General features: G+C 36.0%; 1 protein-coding gene across 2 annotated transcripts in view; it reads left to right on the top strand.

Moving 5' to 3' along the window:
• Positions 1-1,977: 1,977 nt before the first annotated feature.
• TfIIB (transcription factor IIB) overlaps positions 1,978-20,000 on the top strand; it is an 18,242-nt gene continuing 219 nt past the window's right edge. Inside the window, exons 1-7 of one of the 2 annotated variants that reach the window (XM_043038033.2) lie at positions 1,978-2,022; positions 7,241-7,351; positions 15,066-15,252; positions 15,483-15,596; positions 16,071-16,172; positions 16,605-16,859; positions 18,228-20,000. The exon at positions 18,228-20,000 is cut by the window's right edge and continues 219 nt beyond it. In XM_043038033.2, the coding sequence (XP_042893967.1) occupies positions 2,012-2,022; positions 7,241-7,351; positions 15,066-15,252; positions 15,483-15,596; positions 16,071-16,172; positions 16,605-16,859; positions 18,228-18,389 (942 nt within the window). In that variant the 5' untranslated portion in view covers positions 1,978-2,011 and the 3' untranslated portion in view covers positions 18,390-20,000. Of the gene's footprint in view, positions 2,023-2,512; positions 2,777-7,240; positions 7,352-15,065; positions 15,253-15,482; positions 15,597-16,070; positions 16,173-16,604; positions 16,860-18,227 lie in introns of those variants that run through there. The other variant, XM_043038034.2, reaches the window with a different exon arrangement.

The following is a 20,000-nucleotide window of genomic DNA, read 5'->3' as shown; positions in this document are numbered from 1 at the left end:
TCCTTTTGTGTATGTGCATATATTATATATATTATATATATATATATATATATTATATATATATATTATATATATACATATATATATACAGTATTGTATATATATATATATATATATATATATATATATATATATATATATATATATATATATATACAGAGAGAGAGAGAGAGAGAGAGAGAGAGAGAGAGAGAGACAGAGACAGAGAGAGAGAAAGAAAGATGTGCAGTTGTGTATGCATATATATGTGAATATATATATATATATATATATATATATATATATATATATATATATATATATATATATATAGAGAGAGAGAGAGAGAGAGAGAGAGAGAGAGAGAGAGAGAGAGAGGGAGAGAGAGAGAGTGAGAGAGAGAGAGAGAGAGAGAGAGAGATGTGTAAATATATATGTATGTATATTTATATAATACATATATATATATATATATATATATATATATATATATATATATATATATATATATATATATATATATATATATATATATATATATATATGCACACATATATGTATATAGACATAAAGGCACAATTATATTAATCAACCGTTTGATTCAGGGATTTCAACAGCGTTCTTCCCCCTTTAACAAAACTGAAAAACATTAATCACTCATCAGCACATTTAGTACCAGGTGACGTAGCGGCCACCTGGTAAGACTGCGGAGACATGTACCATAAACATGGTATCATATGTATATATAATGTATATATATCTGTATATATATGTATGTATATATATATATATAAAATTATATATATATATATATATATATATATATATATATATAAAATGTACATATATATATGTATATATATATGTATATATATATATATATATATATATATATATATATATATATATATGTGTGTGTGTGTGTGTGTGTGTGTGTGTGTGTGTGTACATATATATTCATGTGTGTACGCGGACTGTCTCTAACGAGATATTCGCTTTGTCGTTCAAAATAGCTTCCTTTAAGTCGTTTTTGCTATCACGGCCATTGCTTTTAGTTTCCTTATTATTGTTGTTGTCATTATCGGTCTCATCATTGTCATTTTCACTACTGCTATTGATATCATTGTTATGAAGATTGTTGATATACATACTGATGTTATCATTACTGATATATCGGGAGACAGAGAAGGGGGAAGGGAGAGAGAAAGGGAGGGAAAGAGAGAGAAAGTGGAGGAGGAGAGAGAGAGAAAGTGGAGAAGGAGAGAGAAAGTGGAGAAGGAGAGAGAGGGAGAGAGAGAGAGAGAGAGAGAGAGAGAGAGAGAGAGAGAGAGAGAGAGAGAGAGAGAGAGAGAGAGAGAGAGAGAGAGAGAGAGAGAGAGAGAGAGAGAGAGAGAGAGAGAGAGAGAGAGAGAGAGAGAGAGAGAGAGAGAGAGAGAGAGAGAGAGAGAGAGAGAGAGAGAGAGAGAGAACAAGTAGAGAAAGAGAGAGCGAGAAAGCAGAGAGAGAGCGAGAGGGAGAGATCCGAGAGAGCGAGAGCGAGAGAGGAGACGGGATAATAATCTTATTTGCTTTGTCAACATATGTCAGAGGAAGAACTCCTCCCATCACTAGATCCGCATTATGTTAAGTAGAAGGAAACTATCGAAACACCCATTTCCTCCATAGTTATTCGACAATTTGGCATAGCTGAATTGGTCTTTGTAAAGTACAGAATTATATGAATTGGCCATTAGGGCACAATATTAATCATAAAACGAACCAAATTAATGATAATCCCTTTCACTTTCAATATTTGGCGCGTCCGGAGTCTGCCATTTTGTAACAAGTTGACAATTACATTTTTAAAAATCAATTTAATCTAACGTTCTCAAAGGTCATTTGAATAACAGTCGTTATGTCTCTCATCACATGATTTTATCTGTAAGTACCTATTACCGTATAACACCGATGATGCTCCTTTTATAGGACTTGAGGCGTGTTTTTCGTTTGTAAATAATTATAATAATCATAAATATCTGGCAACAATATCAATATGGCGAGCGGGTAGGATTTGTCTCATTTTTCTCTCATTATTTTTCTGTTTTTCGTGTCTCGTAGCCAGGTTTTGGAGCTGAAAACACGTGTCTGAGTGAAGGAATAATCCGAGAGCAAGTGAGGAAAGTGAGAATGAGTTTTAAATGAGTTTGTGACCAAGAACAGGTGTTTCATATATAGTGAGAATTTATTTTTTGCGACATTTTTGAGGTGAGATTTTTTTTTTCTTCCCTTCTCCTCTCTTTCTCTCTCTCTCTTCTCTCCTCTCTCTTCTTCTTCTCTCCCCTTCGTGTATCACACAGTATTGAGAAAAACAAAGAAAATAGATCAAGAAACAAACACCGTGCAAGAAAATCCTCAAAAAAAAAGAAGCAAAAAAACAAAAAACAAAAAAAAACACGTCGACGTAGTTAAAAAACCACAACGTTAGGAAGTGAAACGTTTAAAAAAAAGACAAAAAAAAGAAACAAAAAGAAAAGAAAATAATATAACCTGACGCAACAACAAAGGAATCCTTTTCTGGTTCCTCGTCGACGAGTCCTGCGGCTTCAATTCCCTCGCCACTCCGAGTCCTTCAGGAGTGAGAGAAGGAAGGAAGGAACGAAGGAACGAAGGAAGCAAGGAAGCAAGGAAGCAAGCGTCACTCACTCCTCGTCTGTCTGTCTGTCTGTCTGTCTGTCTCAAGGCCTCCCCACCCTCTGCGCAAGAAGAAAGAGAAAGAGAGATAGATAGATAGAGAGAATAATTATTTTATTATCATCATGTGAGGACGAAGGAAGGAGGGAATAGAGGGAAAGTGGAGGGAAATGGAGGGAGGGAGATTGGCTTCTCTCTCTCTCTCTCTCTCTCTCCACCTTTTCCTTCCACTCGTTGTAGTGAAAGTGGATTTTGTGTTTTGTTTTGGTGGAGTGGGAGTGGAGTGATTTTTGTTTGTTTGTTTGTTTGTGAAGAAGAGTTTTAAAAATATATATATATATATATTGTGATATTCTAGGATACTTCTTTGTGTTTTTTGGTTATTTACTTGTGTGTTAGTGAAGCACTTTTTTTTGTTTTGTTTATATCTCTTTGTTTGTGTGTGAGAAGTAGTTTCCGCTAATTGTTTTAGTTCTGGCGGTGAAAAGTTTTGTCGCGATTTGGATGAATTTAGTTATTGGCGATGGTGCCAGATGTGGAGAAGATGAAGATGTGTTTATAGTGGAATTGCATCGTCAAGAATCTCTGTGATTGCACCATGACTCAGCAGTGTGATATATTTCCTTTGTTTTTCATCGGATTTTGATGTATTTTGTTTAAGGGAATGTATGAATGAAGAGAATAGTGTTTATATGCATATGATTTTGTTTAGAATGTATAAAAGACCAAAACAGAGTGAAAACGCACACACTTCGGAAGTTGACACTTCTCTCGTTGTACCTAGGCTAACCTAAATGTGATCTTGTTTTTAGAATTTGTGGGCAAGACGGCTTAGACTTTTTGTGCTGAATGCATTTGCGCCTCAAAATCTTTGTTTGGAATTTGGGGCATCTGCACTAAACTTGTTGTTTTCAGCATTTATCTTGTTTTCTAAATGTTTTCAAACATTGCATGCTCAAGTACAACAACTTGTGTTCCGAATACTATCCAGAGGGATATCCTACAGTAATAAGCACTAAAAAAAACAAAAAAACAGGATAACTGTTCCCTCGGGATATTCTGCACCAGCATTGTCGACCGACTGTCCTATTTTTTCAGCGGTGATTCTAAAGAGCTTAGTATTGGTGGGATATTGCTTTTGGTCATAGATTATAGCTGAACTGTTGCTCCTAGGTGTGTTATACTTAAATGAAAGAAAGTAAGAAAAAAGAAGAAATGAAAAGAATGCATTAAAGTTAGTGCTGCATATCTGTGGCAGGTACCTAAAAATTAAAGGAAAATTAGGTGACGCAAATGCATATGGAGTGAAATATCCAATGACTGTACTCACTCATACCAGTTATTTTGTCAATGTATAAAGAAGCATGATAATAACAACAAAATTTTGTAGACGCAACTAGGTTTGTCAGTTCGTAATGAATCTTCCTTGTTACGTTGATGTGAAATTTGCTTTGAGTTGACTTTGTAATCTCATGAATGATCGAAACTTGTAATTGTAAGCTTGTACAAGACATTCACAATGGCTCTCAAAATGGGCTTGTTTTTTTGTAATTATATCGACTGGTTCCATCTGAATCCACTCGGAACCTGTGCTCTGTGTTGGAATGCCTATAGTATTAAGTCCAATCTGGTAGTAATGCAGTGTCGAGTGATCACCATAGCTCCTTCCTCTGCACTCCGGCAAAGGCCAACTAGCCTCCTTCACATAGAGAATGTATGAATGCTGGAGGTCGCTTTGTCTTTGCCCGAGCACCAACAGATATGGAGGCCTTGGCAGTTGTTTCATCAGCCCGGAACAGTCTTGTAATCGCTTATTCATATATTACATTGGCTAATCATCAGAAAGGGTTAAGAGAGAAAATTTGAAGATTAATAAATAAAGAGATTATAACATGGATTACAACTGAGAAATTGCAGGAATTTCCTCAAAGACAGAGATTATATAGGGAATAATCATAGTTCAGGACTTATTTACAGTACATGGTAAACAGTATATTGAATTGATAGAGGAATTGAATGGTCTTTTTTGACAGTTATTGCTGAAGTAAATGCGAGTGCAATAATTTACGAAATGAATAGAAACAAAATGAGGTCTACCTTTCATTACCATAATCATAATCAGGTTGTTTATGGTATTTAAACCTACTTGGTATTTGAACCTACTTGGCAATGTATTGTCTAATAAGGAAGCAGTTCATACTAGATCCTTCCATACATAATGTGTTGTGATTTGTCAGACTTTTCCAGAGGTCCAAAGAAATGATCAGTGTGGATTGTATAATGCATCTGTCACTATTCTAAAATTAAACTACTGGAAATTTTTTAGAGGAGGACACCTTTATGTTGCCCTATCTTGCACCGGTCTGGAAGTATGTAGGCCTGGTGTTGATCTGTCAAAAGCCAATTATCCTGGAAAGTAGAATATTTAGACCTCCCTGGCTATTTATTGTCAAATTATGAACCTGCACAACCACTAATTAGCAGGAATGCATGTTTTAGAGGTTTGTTGTTTTTTCCGGAGCGTGGAGATAGCAGTATTTGCTTGGTAATGTCACAGAAGAAATATGTCTTCTATTGATTTTATCCAGCTTCTGTTTACATATTACTATATATGTATGTATATGTTAAAATGAAGATTTTACCACATATTGCAAAGTGAATGGTTCAGTTCAACATTTTTTTTAGAAGTCAGCCTTGATAATATTTTTTATTAGGTTTTGTATGGTAGCCAATTCTGTGGATAAGGACAACCTGCACAGCAGCATATTGATTCCCAGTTTTAAACAGTTATTGTTAATCATTATTTGCATTTTTACTTTTTAAAAAATAATATGGAGAGCTATTTTAGAGATAAAGTTCTTAATAATATTTGATAAGTAGTGAGTAACTCCTTATCTGTTCTTTTTAAACTGATTAACCTGTTTTTGATGGTTAAAGAGAAGAACATGATCATTTGGAAAAGTCCAGGGACACTGTAAATGAATTTCATCTCTTGTTTTACCCAAAAAGATAAGGATTATGGTATTTACCACTCCAACTCATCATTTTATTTCTGTTTGTTAGTAATACATGCAAATTCTTATTGAGGTTTATATGGCATGGGAAGTTTTGAGAATCTCTTTGTTTTGTCTCTATGTTTATGATTGTGCTTTGTAAATCATATGTGGTTTGACGGATAAAAAAGATGTATAGACCTTATATTAATATTGGAAGTATATTTTGAACATGCTTTTTAAAATGCAGTAATCGCATCATAGTAACCTCAATACGTAACCTTTATTTTGTTTGTAAACGCAGGAATAACATTATAGTGTTACATACCACTTAGTTTATCTGACTGTTCAGGATATATATGATCGATATCTCAATCTCTGTTTTAACTTCATAATATGTAAGCATTCATGGTGTATATCACATAGAGCAGACATATTTAAAGCTAATCACTTTTATTCCAATTGAAGAACATGTTGTGCATAATTATTTACGTATTATGCCTCTCGATGTTGAGAAATGAAGGAGATTAGAAAGAACATTTTATGAAATGGTGATTGAAGAATGAAATGCAACTTTCCAGTGTTCATAATTCATCGTTATAAATACAAGCTTTCTGAATATTCTGGTTTTGTTTATTGATGGTTGACGCTGCTCTGCTCTGCTCTACCGTGTTTTTGGTTACTCTTTTGTGTGTGGTGAATCTTTGTGTCACACCTGTTTTATTCATTTCATTGTTATTTTTTGTATTTTTATATTTTTATAGTTGTGTTGTGAACTTGGTAATGAAGGAAAAAATACATTCAGGAGAACTTGTGTGACCTTAGTATCAGAGAAAAGCTAATATTGATGACTAATGACTGTGGTAATAGATATGCAGAGTGACACATGGTTGATGGTCTTTTTGGATGCAAATTAGTTTGTGTGTTTATGGTTGTGGAAGTCTCGTGTGTTTGTGAAAATCTTGGTGACTTTGCAGATAACTTTAATTAGTGAGGAAAATATTGTAATGAAATAGGTTACTAAGACCATGCAGTGAGTGATGAATGATGCACAAGATATTTAGCAATGTTGCATTTTTATTTTTTTAACATCTATGCATACAGTTATATTAAGAGAGGTTTATTTATTCTTAAGATGTACTTCTAGTATTCTGATGTAAGACAAGAAAAAGAAAATCAAATATATTGCTCATGATTGTAAGATTGTTAGTTTTGAATGTGAAATTGTCTCGGGTTCTTGGCTCAGGCTTTGATACAGATGATTCATAAAGGCAGATTATTACATTTGCAAAATTGACTTTCTAAACTAATAAACAAACATACCAAAGCAGAATCTCAGTCTTACATGTTTTATTTCAAATAAACAAACAAAAACAAATTTTTAAGTCTTACATTTATTTCAAGTAAATAAACAAAAAACAATTTCAGTGTTACATGTTCTATTTCAAGTAAACCAACAAACAAAAACAAAATCTCAGTCTCACACGTTCTTTTTCAAGTAAACCAACAAACAAAAACAAAATCTCAGTCTCACACGTTCTTTTTCAAGTAAACCAACAAACAAAAACAAAATCTCAGTCTCACACGTTCTTTTTCAGGGGCCGTTTTAACGAGGTCTGCTGTCCTCAACATCCAGAAGCACACTTAATAGAGGATTACCGTGCTGGTGACCAGATCTGCTCAGAATGTGGTCTGGTGGTTGGCGATAGGTGAGTTGGTTGCTGTGTTTTATTAATTTTTTTCTCTTTTTAATGATCTTATTGGGTTGGAATGGAAACTGACCGTCATTGTTTAGGTAGCATTCGCTGCTCTTTTTATTTATATTTATATATAATCAGTTAGAACAGCTCATTATAGCAAATACAGTATTTGTTAGTATATATGATGCACCCTTTTTTAAAAATATTTTCATGGAAAGGACTGGTACATTTCTGTATACATTTACAATGGCTGATGATGAAATTAGTTTGAATTTTTTGTTGTTGTTTTTGTTTTTAATCATCATTTTGTAAATAGACCAAAAAAGAAAAGAAAAATGCATTGTGCATTTCATCTCCATTATTTAGTTTTTAGATATATTTCCATGTTATTTCTTACTAAAATATTACTTGATAAGTTCCATGGTCCAGATTTTGTTATGGCTTCTTTCAGCACAGGAACAGATGTATTGATGAATTGCAGGCACCTCTTCATGTATGCCTATGAATTCTTTATAGAATTGAGGTCTGGTGAGTTTCCAGGCCACTCCAAGGCTTGAATGCCGGTTTCAGCAAAGAAGTCCATGGTCTTCCTGCCCCTATGGCAAGGGGTGCCGTCCAGCATAAAGACTCACATCTTCAGGCCTTGATCAAATGGCAGCAGATGATTGCTTAACATTTAACCCATTCACACCGGGGCGTTTCCGGCTCTGAATGGTCACAATGCCGGGGTTTTCAAACGCATAGGCCTAACGCCTCGTGATTGTCGGGTGCACTGGCCGCAATCCTGGGCTGTCTGCTCGCTCATCCCGAGCGCCGGCCTTGACCAAATATCACGTCGCTGGCGCCTGACCCAAAAACCACGAAACGTGTCAGCGTGTAATCTGGCGCGAATGAGTTAAACACTTCAATGTAATTGTCACTTTTCATGGTTTTACTTTTAGGGAGAAAATACAGTCCTCCCTGACCACTACAACTGCAGAAACATCTCCTTACCATGATATAGGCTGGATGCTTTACTGTTTTGACTTTGAACTTGGATCATAGATTATAATTTTTGTTTTTTTTGCTCACCGCACTGTCTGCACAGCTGACCTGAGGACACAAAAGCAGCTCTCATTGGAAAATACTACATGTTCCTGGTTCTTAGTGGTCCAATCTTTGTATTTTTTGCAAAAGTTAATTTTCTAGCCTTCATGGGTGCAGTCAACATTGATTTCAACACTGCACGATGCGCTGGGAGTCCAAGGCGGTTCTTCAGCAATTCTTAACCCATTCACGCTGGGGCCGTTCCGGCTTTGCGCGGCCGCAAATACCGGGGTTCTCGAACGCATAAGCCTAACGCCTCGAGATTCTCGGGGGCACAAGCTGCGAGCCTCGGTTGCCCGCTCGCTCTACCCGAGCACGCGGCTTCCCCTCATAGCTCGTCCAGGGCGTCTTGATGCGAAAACCACAATACGTGCTATCACGTCAACCGGCATGAATGGGCTATATAGTACGGATAGATACATCTTTCAGCAATTCATGGTTCTCAGTCTCAATTTCCCTGGCTATGATGAAAGGTCTGGTCATCACAATTCTTTTTAACAGATTATCTGCGTGTTTGGACATCTTATTCTTTTTCCCTGACCCCGCTTTCCTCCTCAGACTGGAATCTTAAGTTTGCACCCATATGGAAGCAGTGTTTTTGGATATGGTTAGACATTGCCCTATCTTAGCAAGAGACATACCCTCTTCATGGAGTGTTAAAATTCTTGTTTTCTCCACCTTGGACAAGTGTTTTTCCCCAATGGTCAACTGGTTGAGGCATGCAGGTACACCTATTAACCCTTTCCCAATGGGGCACGTGCTACGCGAAAACCCCTATGCCGTGCCATTGCAATATTGCATTGGAAACGTCACACTGGCATGACGCCCCGGCATCGGGAATTTAGTTGTCACACGAGTGTGACTCACCATCGCCATAGGGTTAACCCACTCACGACGGGGGCATTCTAGCCTTGAATGTCACAATGCCGGGGCTTTCGAACGCTTAGGCCTAAATCAATTAAATGGCTGGCACAATACTGTGCCGCCCGGCCACTGGGCTTTTGAATGAGCGGTACAGTACTGTACCACCCGTCCAGAGAGGGTTAAAGCATGTAAAACCGTGCATGAGAGACAGCACACCTCCCAGTGTGAAGCATGCGGCACAACTGACAAGTTGGCTGTGACAGAGAATTGACTATACTCTGAAGAGTTGCCACAAGTTGCCAATTATGATAACATTAGGTTATTAGAGTTATGGCAAAATCATCATCCCTTGTCCTAATTTCATCTGTGGCCATTGTACTGTGTAACTCCATGCAGTACTTGATGTTGAGTAAATGCCAACAAAGGAAATGTACGTCTTTTATTCTTGCCCCTTCATTTGCCCAATATTTAATTCATTATTACATAGCAAACAACATAAAGAAAACTTCCTGTATGAACTGATGAACATCATTAAGAATAAATGTAGGCCTCATAAACTTGTTTAATCATAAAATAAGCAGAAAATCCTCATCTTAAAACAAATACCAGTATCACTGTGCCACTGAAAAAAGGAAATGTATAATATTTTGATATGGTAAACTCAGCCTTTGACCAGACAGCAGAAAGTTATGTTTGTTTTGGTGACATATAGTATGAATACAGAGCAAGATGCAAAACTGATGTTTGTCTCTTGTGACATATGGTAGTGCAACCCAGTGCAAATGGCAATCGCTGATTTTTTTCTTCTAGGAAAATTTTTCATTTCAAGTCCAGTTAGGGTTCAATACAATGAATAAGATGTACCAATATCTTATTTAGGCTTCATTTGCTTGGCCAAGATGTATGATGAAATGTTCAAATCTTTATTGGTCCACAGCCATAGGATTAGGCATTATTGACCTTAGCTTTGGCTTTAGGGATTTAGATATGTTAGATACAGGGATCAATGTAATTTTTCTGCAATTTGATAATAATACATATTGATAACCAACCATACATATATTAGTTATTACATGTTTCAATTGTGACCTGCATTTTCTCTCTCTTTCTTTCTCTTTCTCTTTCTCTTTCTCTTTCTCTTTCTCTTCTCTTTCTCTTTCTCTTTCTCTTTCTCTTTCTCTTTCTCTTCTCTTCTCTTCTCTTCTCTTCTCTTCTCTTCTCTTCTCTTCTCTTCTCTTCTCTTCTCTTCTCTTCTCTTCTCTTCTCTTCTCTTCTCTTCTCTTCTCTTCTCTTCTCTTCTCTTCTCTTCTCTTCTCTTCTCTTCTCTTCTCTTCTCTTCTCTTCTCTTCTCTTCTCTTCTCTTCTCTTCTCTTCTCTTCTCTTCTCTTCTCTTCTCTTTCTCTTTCTCTTTCTCTTTCTCTTTCTCTTTCTCTCTCTCTCTCTCTCTCTCTCTCTCTCTCTCTCTCTCTCTCTCTTCTCTCTCTCTTTCTCTTTCTCTTTCTCTTTCTCTTTCTCTTTCTCTCTCTCTTTCTCTCTCTCCTTCTCTCTCTCCTTCTCTCTCTCTCTCTCTCTCTCTCTCTCTCTCTCTCTCTCTCTCTCTCTCTCTCTCTCTCTCTCTCTCTCTCTCTCTCTCTCCCCCTCCCTCCCAAGAATCTTAGTTATATGCAGTGCTGGTTTTGTTTGCAGCAAGAGTACCACCAGTAGTGAATCATTTCATTGCTTAAACTTCTAAGGAAAGTTTATCTGAATTTTATTTTGGACTTGACCCGCGTGTGTCGTTCTTGATGTTACTAATAATGAAGACCTTGCTTGCCTTAGAGATGGAATAACACATATATATTGCTAAATGTTAATATGTATGTGAATGCTTGTTATTTTGATTTAAATTTCATGATGGAATTTCAGATCAGGAAATTCAGTGATTATATGTCAGGAGGGCAGATAAATTGTTTGCTTAATGATGGGTGACAAGATATCACATCAAGTGGTGGCAGCACCAGCTGCCGGGGATGAGATATTTTGTCTTGGCTATCCTTTTGGTCGGTGTGCCGGATGATCGGGCGTGTAGAGCTTGGCCGCAGCCTGTATGGGCTAATATCCCAAGGCGTTAAGCTTATACTTTTGAAATAACCCGGTGTTTCGACCATTTGGAGCCAAAACAGCCCTGTAGGCAACTGGTTAACCCATTGTGGACGGGCCTCCTAACGACCTAACTGGTCATCAGGGCGGGCAGTTTATGACAGTAGGGTCACCAGCTAAAAATTAGAGGGACGGGAAAAGGTTTTCTCTACCCTCTGGGTAACACAGACTAGTCCAAATAATATTTTTCCATAAATCCATCATAAAATGCAGGTTTAGTGGTTTAATGACTGTGTTCGCGCTTCAACTGTCGCGTCATGCACCCATTGACTCCTGTCTTTTAGGCCTAATCAGTGCCGACATGTATTTCATGACACCCATACGCAATCAGTTACTGGAAAACTTGGTTAGAACTTCTGTTTGAATAATTTCTCTTGATACATAATAAATCTTGAAAAGTTTACACTTAGAACTAAAGCTACTATGTACCAAAGAACCATAATACTAACACTCTGTTCCTGTCTCTTACATTATGCATAGTACAAACCATAGCAGCATATGGTCTGCAGATCTAGCTTATCATTACCCTTGCTATGTAGAAGACCAATGTTGCACTGTCACATGGCAGTAACTGCCGTGGCTAGGCACCAGGGTGGGTAAGGACCAAGGTCAGATCGAGTCAACACTTGTTAGCACACAGTCATGAGTTAGCACTCACTGACACAGGTAGGCTCACCATAGTGCTTATAAACTCTGCAAGTCTGGCTTATCCTTATCTAAACCATAGCATTCCCTGTTTCACACACTGTCAACAAGTGCTGCTGATCTTCCCGATACACAATGCTCATTTTACAAGTTCTTCTGTGCCACAACAGTTGTTTGTGATATCACATCATAATATGATATATATAACATTTTGTAAAACACTAATGTTAATTGATTTATAAATATGGAACCCTGTAGATGAATGTGTGTAGAATTTACTTGTGCTACTATTGTCCAGATGAATTATCATTTCTTTAGATTAATCCTTGGTATGGTTATTTGAAAGATCATTAAAATGGTTTAAAGTGTTGTAGAGAAAATTTCTTGCGAAATAGAGTAACAAGGAATCACCCCTAAATAGGTCATCCAATGAGGCTTAAAATCTTGGTCAATGTAAACAAAATCATACTGCTCTCTCCAGCAATATAGCAAGTGTGTGCAGCTTCCCACTGATCCTTTAAGATCAATTTTCTCACACCCTCTTCTAAGGGGTGACAAAGAGATATTTTTATATTCAAGACATATGTGTTTATATATATGTAACTATGTACAATATGTATGTACGGCGATAGTTCATAATGTCACAGGATGTCATCCATCGTGTCAGAAATATTTTGATGGTATTATATCATGTCATCTGTTGTAAATGGGTCAATAGATGACCATGTCTTTTGACGTAGCTATCACACTGCCAGCATTCTCCACTACTTACCCTTAACACTGAATGGTGTTATAATCATGGCATGGCTTGGCTAGTCTCCTGCTGGGTGACATGACTGTCTTATCATGGTGTTGTCTGGTCATCTCATCAGGTGATTGAATGTGTAGTAGATGGTCACTGCCTTAACATATAAATAGTCGTGGCGCTAGGCCTACGCATTTTGACATGCCCCGACATAATGTCCAGGTTCATCCAAATCCCACCCTTTGTTAACCCATTGACAGCAGATGGCATGATTTGTTGCAAAGGCAGAGTTGGTTGTAGATGCGGATGGCACCGTGCCAGACAATGTAAACCCGCCATCCGACTGTATACATTTTTTATTAAAACCATGACCAATGGGTTAACTGGTTAACTTTGACTAATGTGAGATAATAACAAGGATAGTAAGAGAAGTGAAGTTTAGCATGTTTACCGTAGCATTAATTGTGGCCTTTACAGTATTAGTGTAAATGAATATGCTGCTATTCCTTTTTCTTTAATTTTCAAAAAAATTCTGAACAGTTGCTGGCAGAGATGTGACATATGGAGGTGTCAGAATATAGACAAAAGTAAATGCAGTGATTGTTACTAATGTTGACTTCCTCAATTAGAATACAATTTTACAAATGAAAGTTTTGATTATTAAATACCAAATCTTTGGTGTTCATACGAGGATGTGCAGAACTTGATACAGAACACACGAATGACATGGTTTCAGTATTATCCTTTATAGTTGAATAACATGTGTTATCTCTGCTTTGTTTTTTTTATCCTGAGAAATGGTCTGGATAAATGAGAGAGGATGGATACAATGGTGTAGATGGTCTTAAGATTTTTTTTTTTTTTTTTAATGTAAAAACTATGTACTGTGCATTTATTAACCTTATTATAAAAGACCATAGCTGTCAGAATTAGTTGCAGGTAGCCTGAAGCAAGGGAGAAAAAAATACTATCTTGCTTTAGCTGTGCTCAATGTGATGGATAGAGAGAGAGGTTGGTGATTCACTATGGGACCAAATCATGCTCAGCTGGAGTATGAGAAAACAGGGCTATGGGACATTTCATATTAGTGAATTTGTTGTGCAGTGAAATGCAACCTGACCTTATCATAATCATAGGTATATTTATCTATTGAGTACAGAGTTAAGTGAAGGGTATATGTATTATTTAAAGACAAATATGATATACGCTGAAAAATTTGATTTATAATGCATATTCAGGTTCTCCTTCAATTTAATTTCTTTTTTTTCCTGAGAAGTGAAAATAATAGTTCCCTGTAGAAAGGCTTATTTTGATCCACATTAACCCATTGGTCGCAGTTTTAAATAAATATTCGTGCAGTAGGATGGGTTGTTTACATTGTCTGGCATGGTGCCATCTGCGTCTATGACCGACTCTGCTTTTGCAGCAAATCATGCCATCCACTGCTAATGGGCTTAGAGGGAAACTTTATATTTCTTTAGGAAAGGGCTTACAATCACAAGTTTATCATCACACTGTTGTCTATTCACTTTCTGTATTTTTTATAACTGAAATGAATTTAGATAAAAGTCTTTGTTCATACAGAGCCGTACTATCATATTAAAATAACACTTAATCATAAAATAGAGATAAACACCTGTCCCACATTAAAATAATGACAGTAAGATACATTATACAGCAAAACCACAGCCTATTCAAACATTCATATGAATTTCAGAGGAATGAAAATGATTCCTAATCATTTTCCGAGTTGAAGTTATTGAGACACCTGTTCCATGCGATAATATTTTTTACTTTTATATCACTACACCGTGGGTGACAGCGGTTACTGGATGTTTATTTGGATGCTTTATATTGAATTTGGCAAAGTTATATAAAGGATCCTGTCATGCATACATACAAGCCAGTTGTATTTGATTATTTTTTTTCCATGAAGCTATCTTTGGTCTGAAATTAAGAAGAATATGAATTTTTTAAGAAGGAAGAAGGAAAAAGGCCCATGGCATCCAGATTTTTGGTCTACCCCACATTTTAGTATACCAGTGTCCTGCTTTTATAACAACCTCTGTGATTTACCTTTGGTAATCTAAAATAATTTATGATAACATTATATGAAAATTGCACTGATGTTAGAGTATGGAACCAAGGAAATTGACCAGATATTAATTGTTATGAATTTCCATTGTTTTAAACCCTTAATTGTTATGAATTTCCATTGTTTTAAACCCTTTTTCTTTGTTACAGAGTGATTGACGTGGGTTCAGAATGGCGTACATTCAGCAATGAAAAAGCCAATAGTGACCCATCCCGTGTGGGTGGGGCAGAAAACCCACTCCTTAATGGCTCTGATCTTTCAACCATAATTGGACCCGGCACAGGCAGCGCATCATTTGATGGGTTCGGAGGGTCCAAATATCAGAACAGAAGATCTGTAAGTATTGGCATAGTTATTGGTATTGTTTTTTGCCAAAAATTCTGAAATCGAGTATAACCTTCCATTCAGCTGTGATCATGTATTGATGTCTTTTATCTGCTTTTTTTTCATGTTGGAAACATAGGTCATCAACCCTTAAACTATGAGATTCTATTTTTGTGTCATTGACAGTCGTTAAAAGCCTGTTGCCCCGATTGTTGGTGTATTACAATATTTATCTTTTTCAGATGTCGAGTTCAGACCGTGCCCTAATTAATGCCTTCCGAGAGATTAGCAACATGGCAGACAAGATCAACCTGCCGAAAGCCATTACTGACAGAGCAAACATGTTGTTCAAACAGGTCAGTTGATATAGTTGTGTTTTTGTTTGTAATCAAGTTTAGAGTGAAGTCTCCAAGTCCAAGGAAAATGAGGAAGACCTTAATCAATTTGAGAATATTGTGATAAATGTTCTGCAGTTTACCATTCAGACTTGTCAGACTGATACCTCTAATTAATATCTGATCACTTGTTGATTATTGCCATGTATTGTTTTGACAAGGGAGGATGCCAAGATATTTCATATAATAGATATATCAACACATTATCTTTCCTGTTTTCCATAGTGTCGGTAATTATTTTACAAAGAAACCACTTTTTTTCCATATATTTTGAAAAATATAAAAGTTTCGTTTGCTTTAAGGATTGTCTATAAATTTTTCTAAAAAACAAATGTTCTTGTTTTGCATGTGGACAGGGTGGAGCTTAAAACATTAAGTGCTGTGGTTAACTATGGCTAACTATGAATATCAAGTAATCTCAAATCTGTTTTACAGGTGCATGATGGCAAAAATTTGAAAGGACGAAGCAATGATGCCATCGCGTCAGCTTCGTTATACATAGCCTGCCGACAGGAGGGAGTACCCAGAACCTTCAAAGTATGAACAGTTCCATAAAAATCTTTCTTTTTGTTATTTTGTTTTGTTTATATGCTATTTCCAAAATTTATGATGAGTATTTGAAGTGTAAGGATCAAGGCAGCTTTTTTCCCCCCCCCCCCAAAGAAATGGCCTACTGTAAATAGATATGTATTCACCCCCTAATGATCTTTACTCATCACTAATAAATGTAAGCTTACTTACCCATTCATATTAGGTTATATATGGCATAACTCTTGATAATCAATCTCAAGAAATACTAACATGTATTACTATTAGACTTTCAAGGAGTGGATAAAAAACTCTAAAAAAAAATGTTCTAGTTGTTGAATTGACTTAACATTAGGAGAAAGGGGACATAACAGTTTCATTCAACAAGAAAGTAAATCTGATTCCAGTTGATACAATTTGATGTAATATCTTCCATTACAGGAAATTTGTGCTGTAAGCAAGATCAGCAAGAAAGAGATTGGACGATGCTTCAAACTTATTTTGAAGGCTCTGGAAACGCAAGTTGATCTCATCACCACCGGAGATTTCATGTCCAGGTTTTGCTCCAATCTTGGTCTCCCGACTGCTGTCCAGAAGGGTGCCACACACATTGCAAGGAAAGCTGTCGATCTGGACATTGTTCCTGGAAGGTCACCGATTTCTGTAGCAGCAGCGGCAATTTACATGGCCTCGCAAGTAAGTGTTGTTTTGGTTGGTTGATAAAGGTTCATTGTATTGTAGATTTGAAAGATTTGTTTCCACAGAAAGGATTTAAACAATATTTATTCATATTTGTAATGAGTTGGTATTTTGAAAACCTCTGAAAAAATGGGAAAATTGAAAGAAAATTCTTTGTCATTTGGGATTATTCCTTCACATGCATTAACTTTGCAAGTACTACCATTAACCCCTAAAGGACAGAAAATTTCAGCACTACTTGTGCTAATAAAACAAAACAAGTAAGAATTGACTGGGCTCTATTACAAGTGATTATTTTAGATAAAATTGATATGGATGATTAATCTTGAATGTGTACAGCATAGTAACCCGATACACAGCTGGCACATAGTGGCATAAATCTAGCTGGGATTTATATGTAAAAAAACATGATTTTCTTTCTTATACTTTGATTAAAAAAAAAAAAAAAGCAGATGCTTCTGTCTAGTTTGTAAAAATCTATAGGTTAATGTTAAGGAGATTCCCCATCCATCACCCAAACACTTGTTAAGAGTTTGCTCTCCTGCAGGATAGGCCCATATATTCATATTTACAGCATATGTACATTCTGCATATACTATTCACATTGGGCTTTCCAATACTATCTGTGAGGGCAACAGAAGGTCTTCATCTGTCTGTCAGATATTTGAATATCACTTTTATCAGTTGGTCTCATTGTTGATCTTTATCTCAACATCTGGTTTCATGATATTCTTATTCAACTGTCCATGAAAGTTCATCTGCAGAAAGTGGGTAAAATTGACAACACATTTGTCCTCTTTAACATGCTCTGATTATGATATTCAGTGTAAGTGTCATCATCAATGATTTTAACATATTCTACTCTCCCACTGACTGCTTATATTCATTTTTGCAAAATATAGCTCTCCTACTTTCCATAGCTTGTGACACTCATGACCTTGATGGATGTGCATTTTCTATGTTGTACAATAGGCCTCTGTGGCTTAAAAACAGCGTATGAGCAATAGACAGTCAGCTAGAGATCTTTCTGAATTACCAGACAGATAGCAATAAAAAAAACAAACAAAAAAACTGCTCATCTTTTGCCCTGTTAACCCAATCCCGACGGGCCCAGTGATAAGTGGAAATCCCCTACGCCGGGCCTATGCGATATTGCATCGGGAACGTCACACTGGTGTGTCGCCCCGTCATTGGGCGTTTAGCCGTGTCATACAGGTGTGACACACCGTCATCAAAGGGTTAACCACACATACCTTTGTATGGCACTTATCATGCACTGTCCTTCAGGGAATTGATAAGCTTTATATAGAATTTATCTGTATGTCCTGTTGATATTTTTTTCTTTTCTTTTTTAACTTCCCCCAGGCTTCAGAGGACAAGCGAACTCAGAAGGAAATCGGCGACATTGCTGGTGTTGCAGATGTCACCATCAGACAGTCCTATAAGCTAATGTACCCAAGAGCAAAAGAGCTTTTCCCAGAAGACTTCAAGTTCTACACACCTGTGGAACAGCTGCCGCAGTTATAGAGTTCCTATACTTTACAAAGGAGCTCTTTGGAGATGTCACTAACATTTACATATAGTGGGTTTGACCCCCCATTTTATAGGAATAAGTACCTTGGAAGTTTTTTATTTTGATTTTTTACCCCCTGTTAGGTTCTTAAGTTAATGAGTTTCTTGAGAGTTTTGACATAGTAGCCAGAAGGCAGTTAATACTCATTAGAAATGAAGGGGTAAGAAAGTTCAGTGGATGAGGCCGAGATTTTCAAGAATGCCATGAGGGTTATTACTCTTGAGAATCAAATATATCGTATATCTTTTATTGCCATATGAAAACACAAAATTGTATTCTTTAAGTAATTTAAGATTCCTTGCTTATTAGCAATTTTAATAGGTACGAGTATGAATTCAAAATCGTTTTCTTTTTGTGTTTTCTAAAAAAAGTGTCAAAAAAACAACAAAAAGCAAAACCAGAAAAAAAGGAAATCTTTTTATGTTGTGTAACCTTACTGATTACTGAGTGAAATCATTTTAACTGATCACAAAAGGAAAGAGAGAGTGAAATGTGAAAAAAAAAAAGAATAGGGGGTTAAAAAAATGAGAAAAGAAAAACTCCAGAAAGCATATGTAATTGGTTTATATATATATTTATACATGAATGTATACCAGATTATTTACAGATAATAAGGGTTAATTGAAACTTTATTTATATGTACAGAATGTACCATTTGATGAATGTATTTCAAAAGAAAATTTCTGAAATAGGATGATTTTATTTAGCATAGAAAGGGACTGATGTAGAGACTAATAACAAGAGGCTCTTACAAGCATAGATGCAGAAATGCGTAGTATATATATAAGCGTATTGTTATTTTGCGTTTTATTAAAAAATAATTTTTTTTATATTATCAAATTTGTGACTTGTTTGAACGATTATCTTTAGGTTATCAAGTAAAAAAGATATAATGGTCCTTTTAATCTTTTTGTTCTTTAGAATTTCAAGTCGAGTAAAAAAGACAAACAAATCCAATTCATTCACGTGCCTGAGGAAGGTAAGAAATATCTCGTAACTGTCAAGGAAAAAAAGATAGAATTATCACGGGCCTTTGGGATTTGTTTACGTATGCATAAACATTGCAACATGCCTTGGTCAGTATAAAGTGTATTTAGAAATAAGTTTACCCTCTGAATGTTTGTAGGTTATTGGGCAACGTAGATGAAAAGAAAGTACAAAGTGAATACTTTTTTACGGTGAGGTATTACGATGATTCTTATTCATTGTTTTTGACTTCTTTCATTGTTTTCATCCGTACGATTATGATTTTTTTCCATTATTAGTATTACTGATATCCTAATTATCATCATTGTTTTATTGTTAGGTAGTTATTCTTGTTATTTTTATTACTACCACTGTTGCGATTTTCATCGTTCTTGTTGATGTTTGTTACTGTCATTGGTTTATCTTCCTTTTGATTTTCATAATTATTTATTACAGTGCATTACCATTCATTCTTACAACTATACATTGTGATTAATATGGATAGAATGTTCTCTTGACAACCCCTTGTGCCTATTATAGATTATGTTATATACTCGAGGAAATTGTGATTTGTGTAGTTTTGTACGTGTTTATTGTTT

Source organism: Penaeus japonicus, unplaced genomic scaffold, assembly GCF_977035675.1.
Source record: "Penaeus japonicus unplaced genomic scaffold, GWHDUDI00000001_assembly GWHDUDI00000029, whole genome shotgun sequence".
NCBI classification, from domain to species: Eukaryota; Metazoa; Arthropoda; class Malacostraca; order Decapoda; family Penaeidae; genus Penaeus; species Penaeus japonicus.
This window is presented reverse-complemented; position numbering and strand designations above follow the sequence as displayed.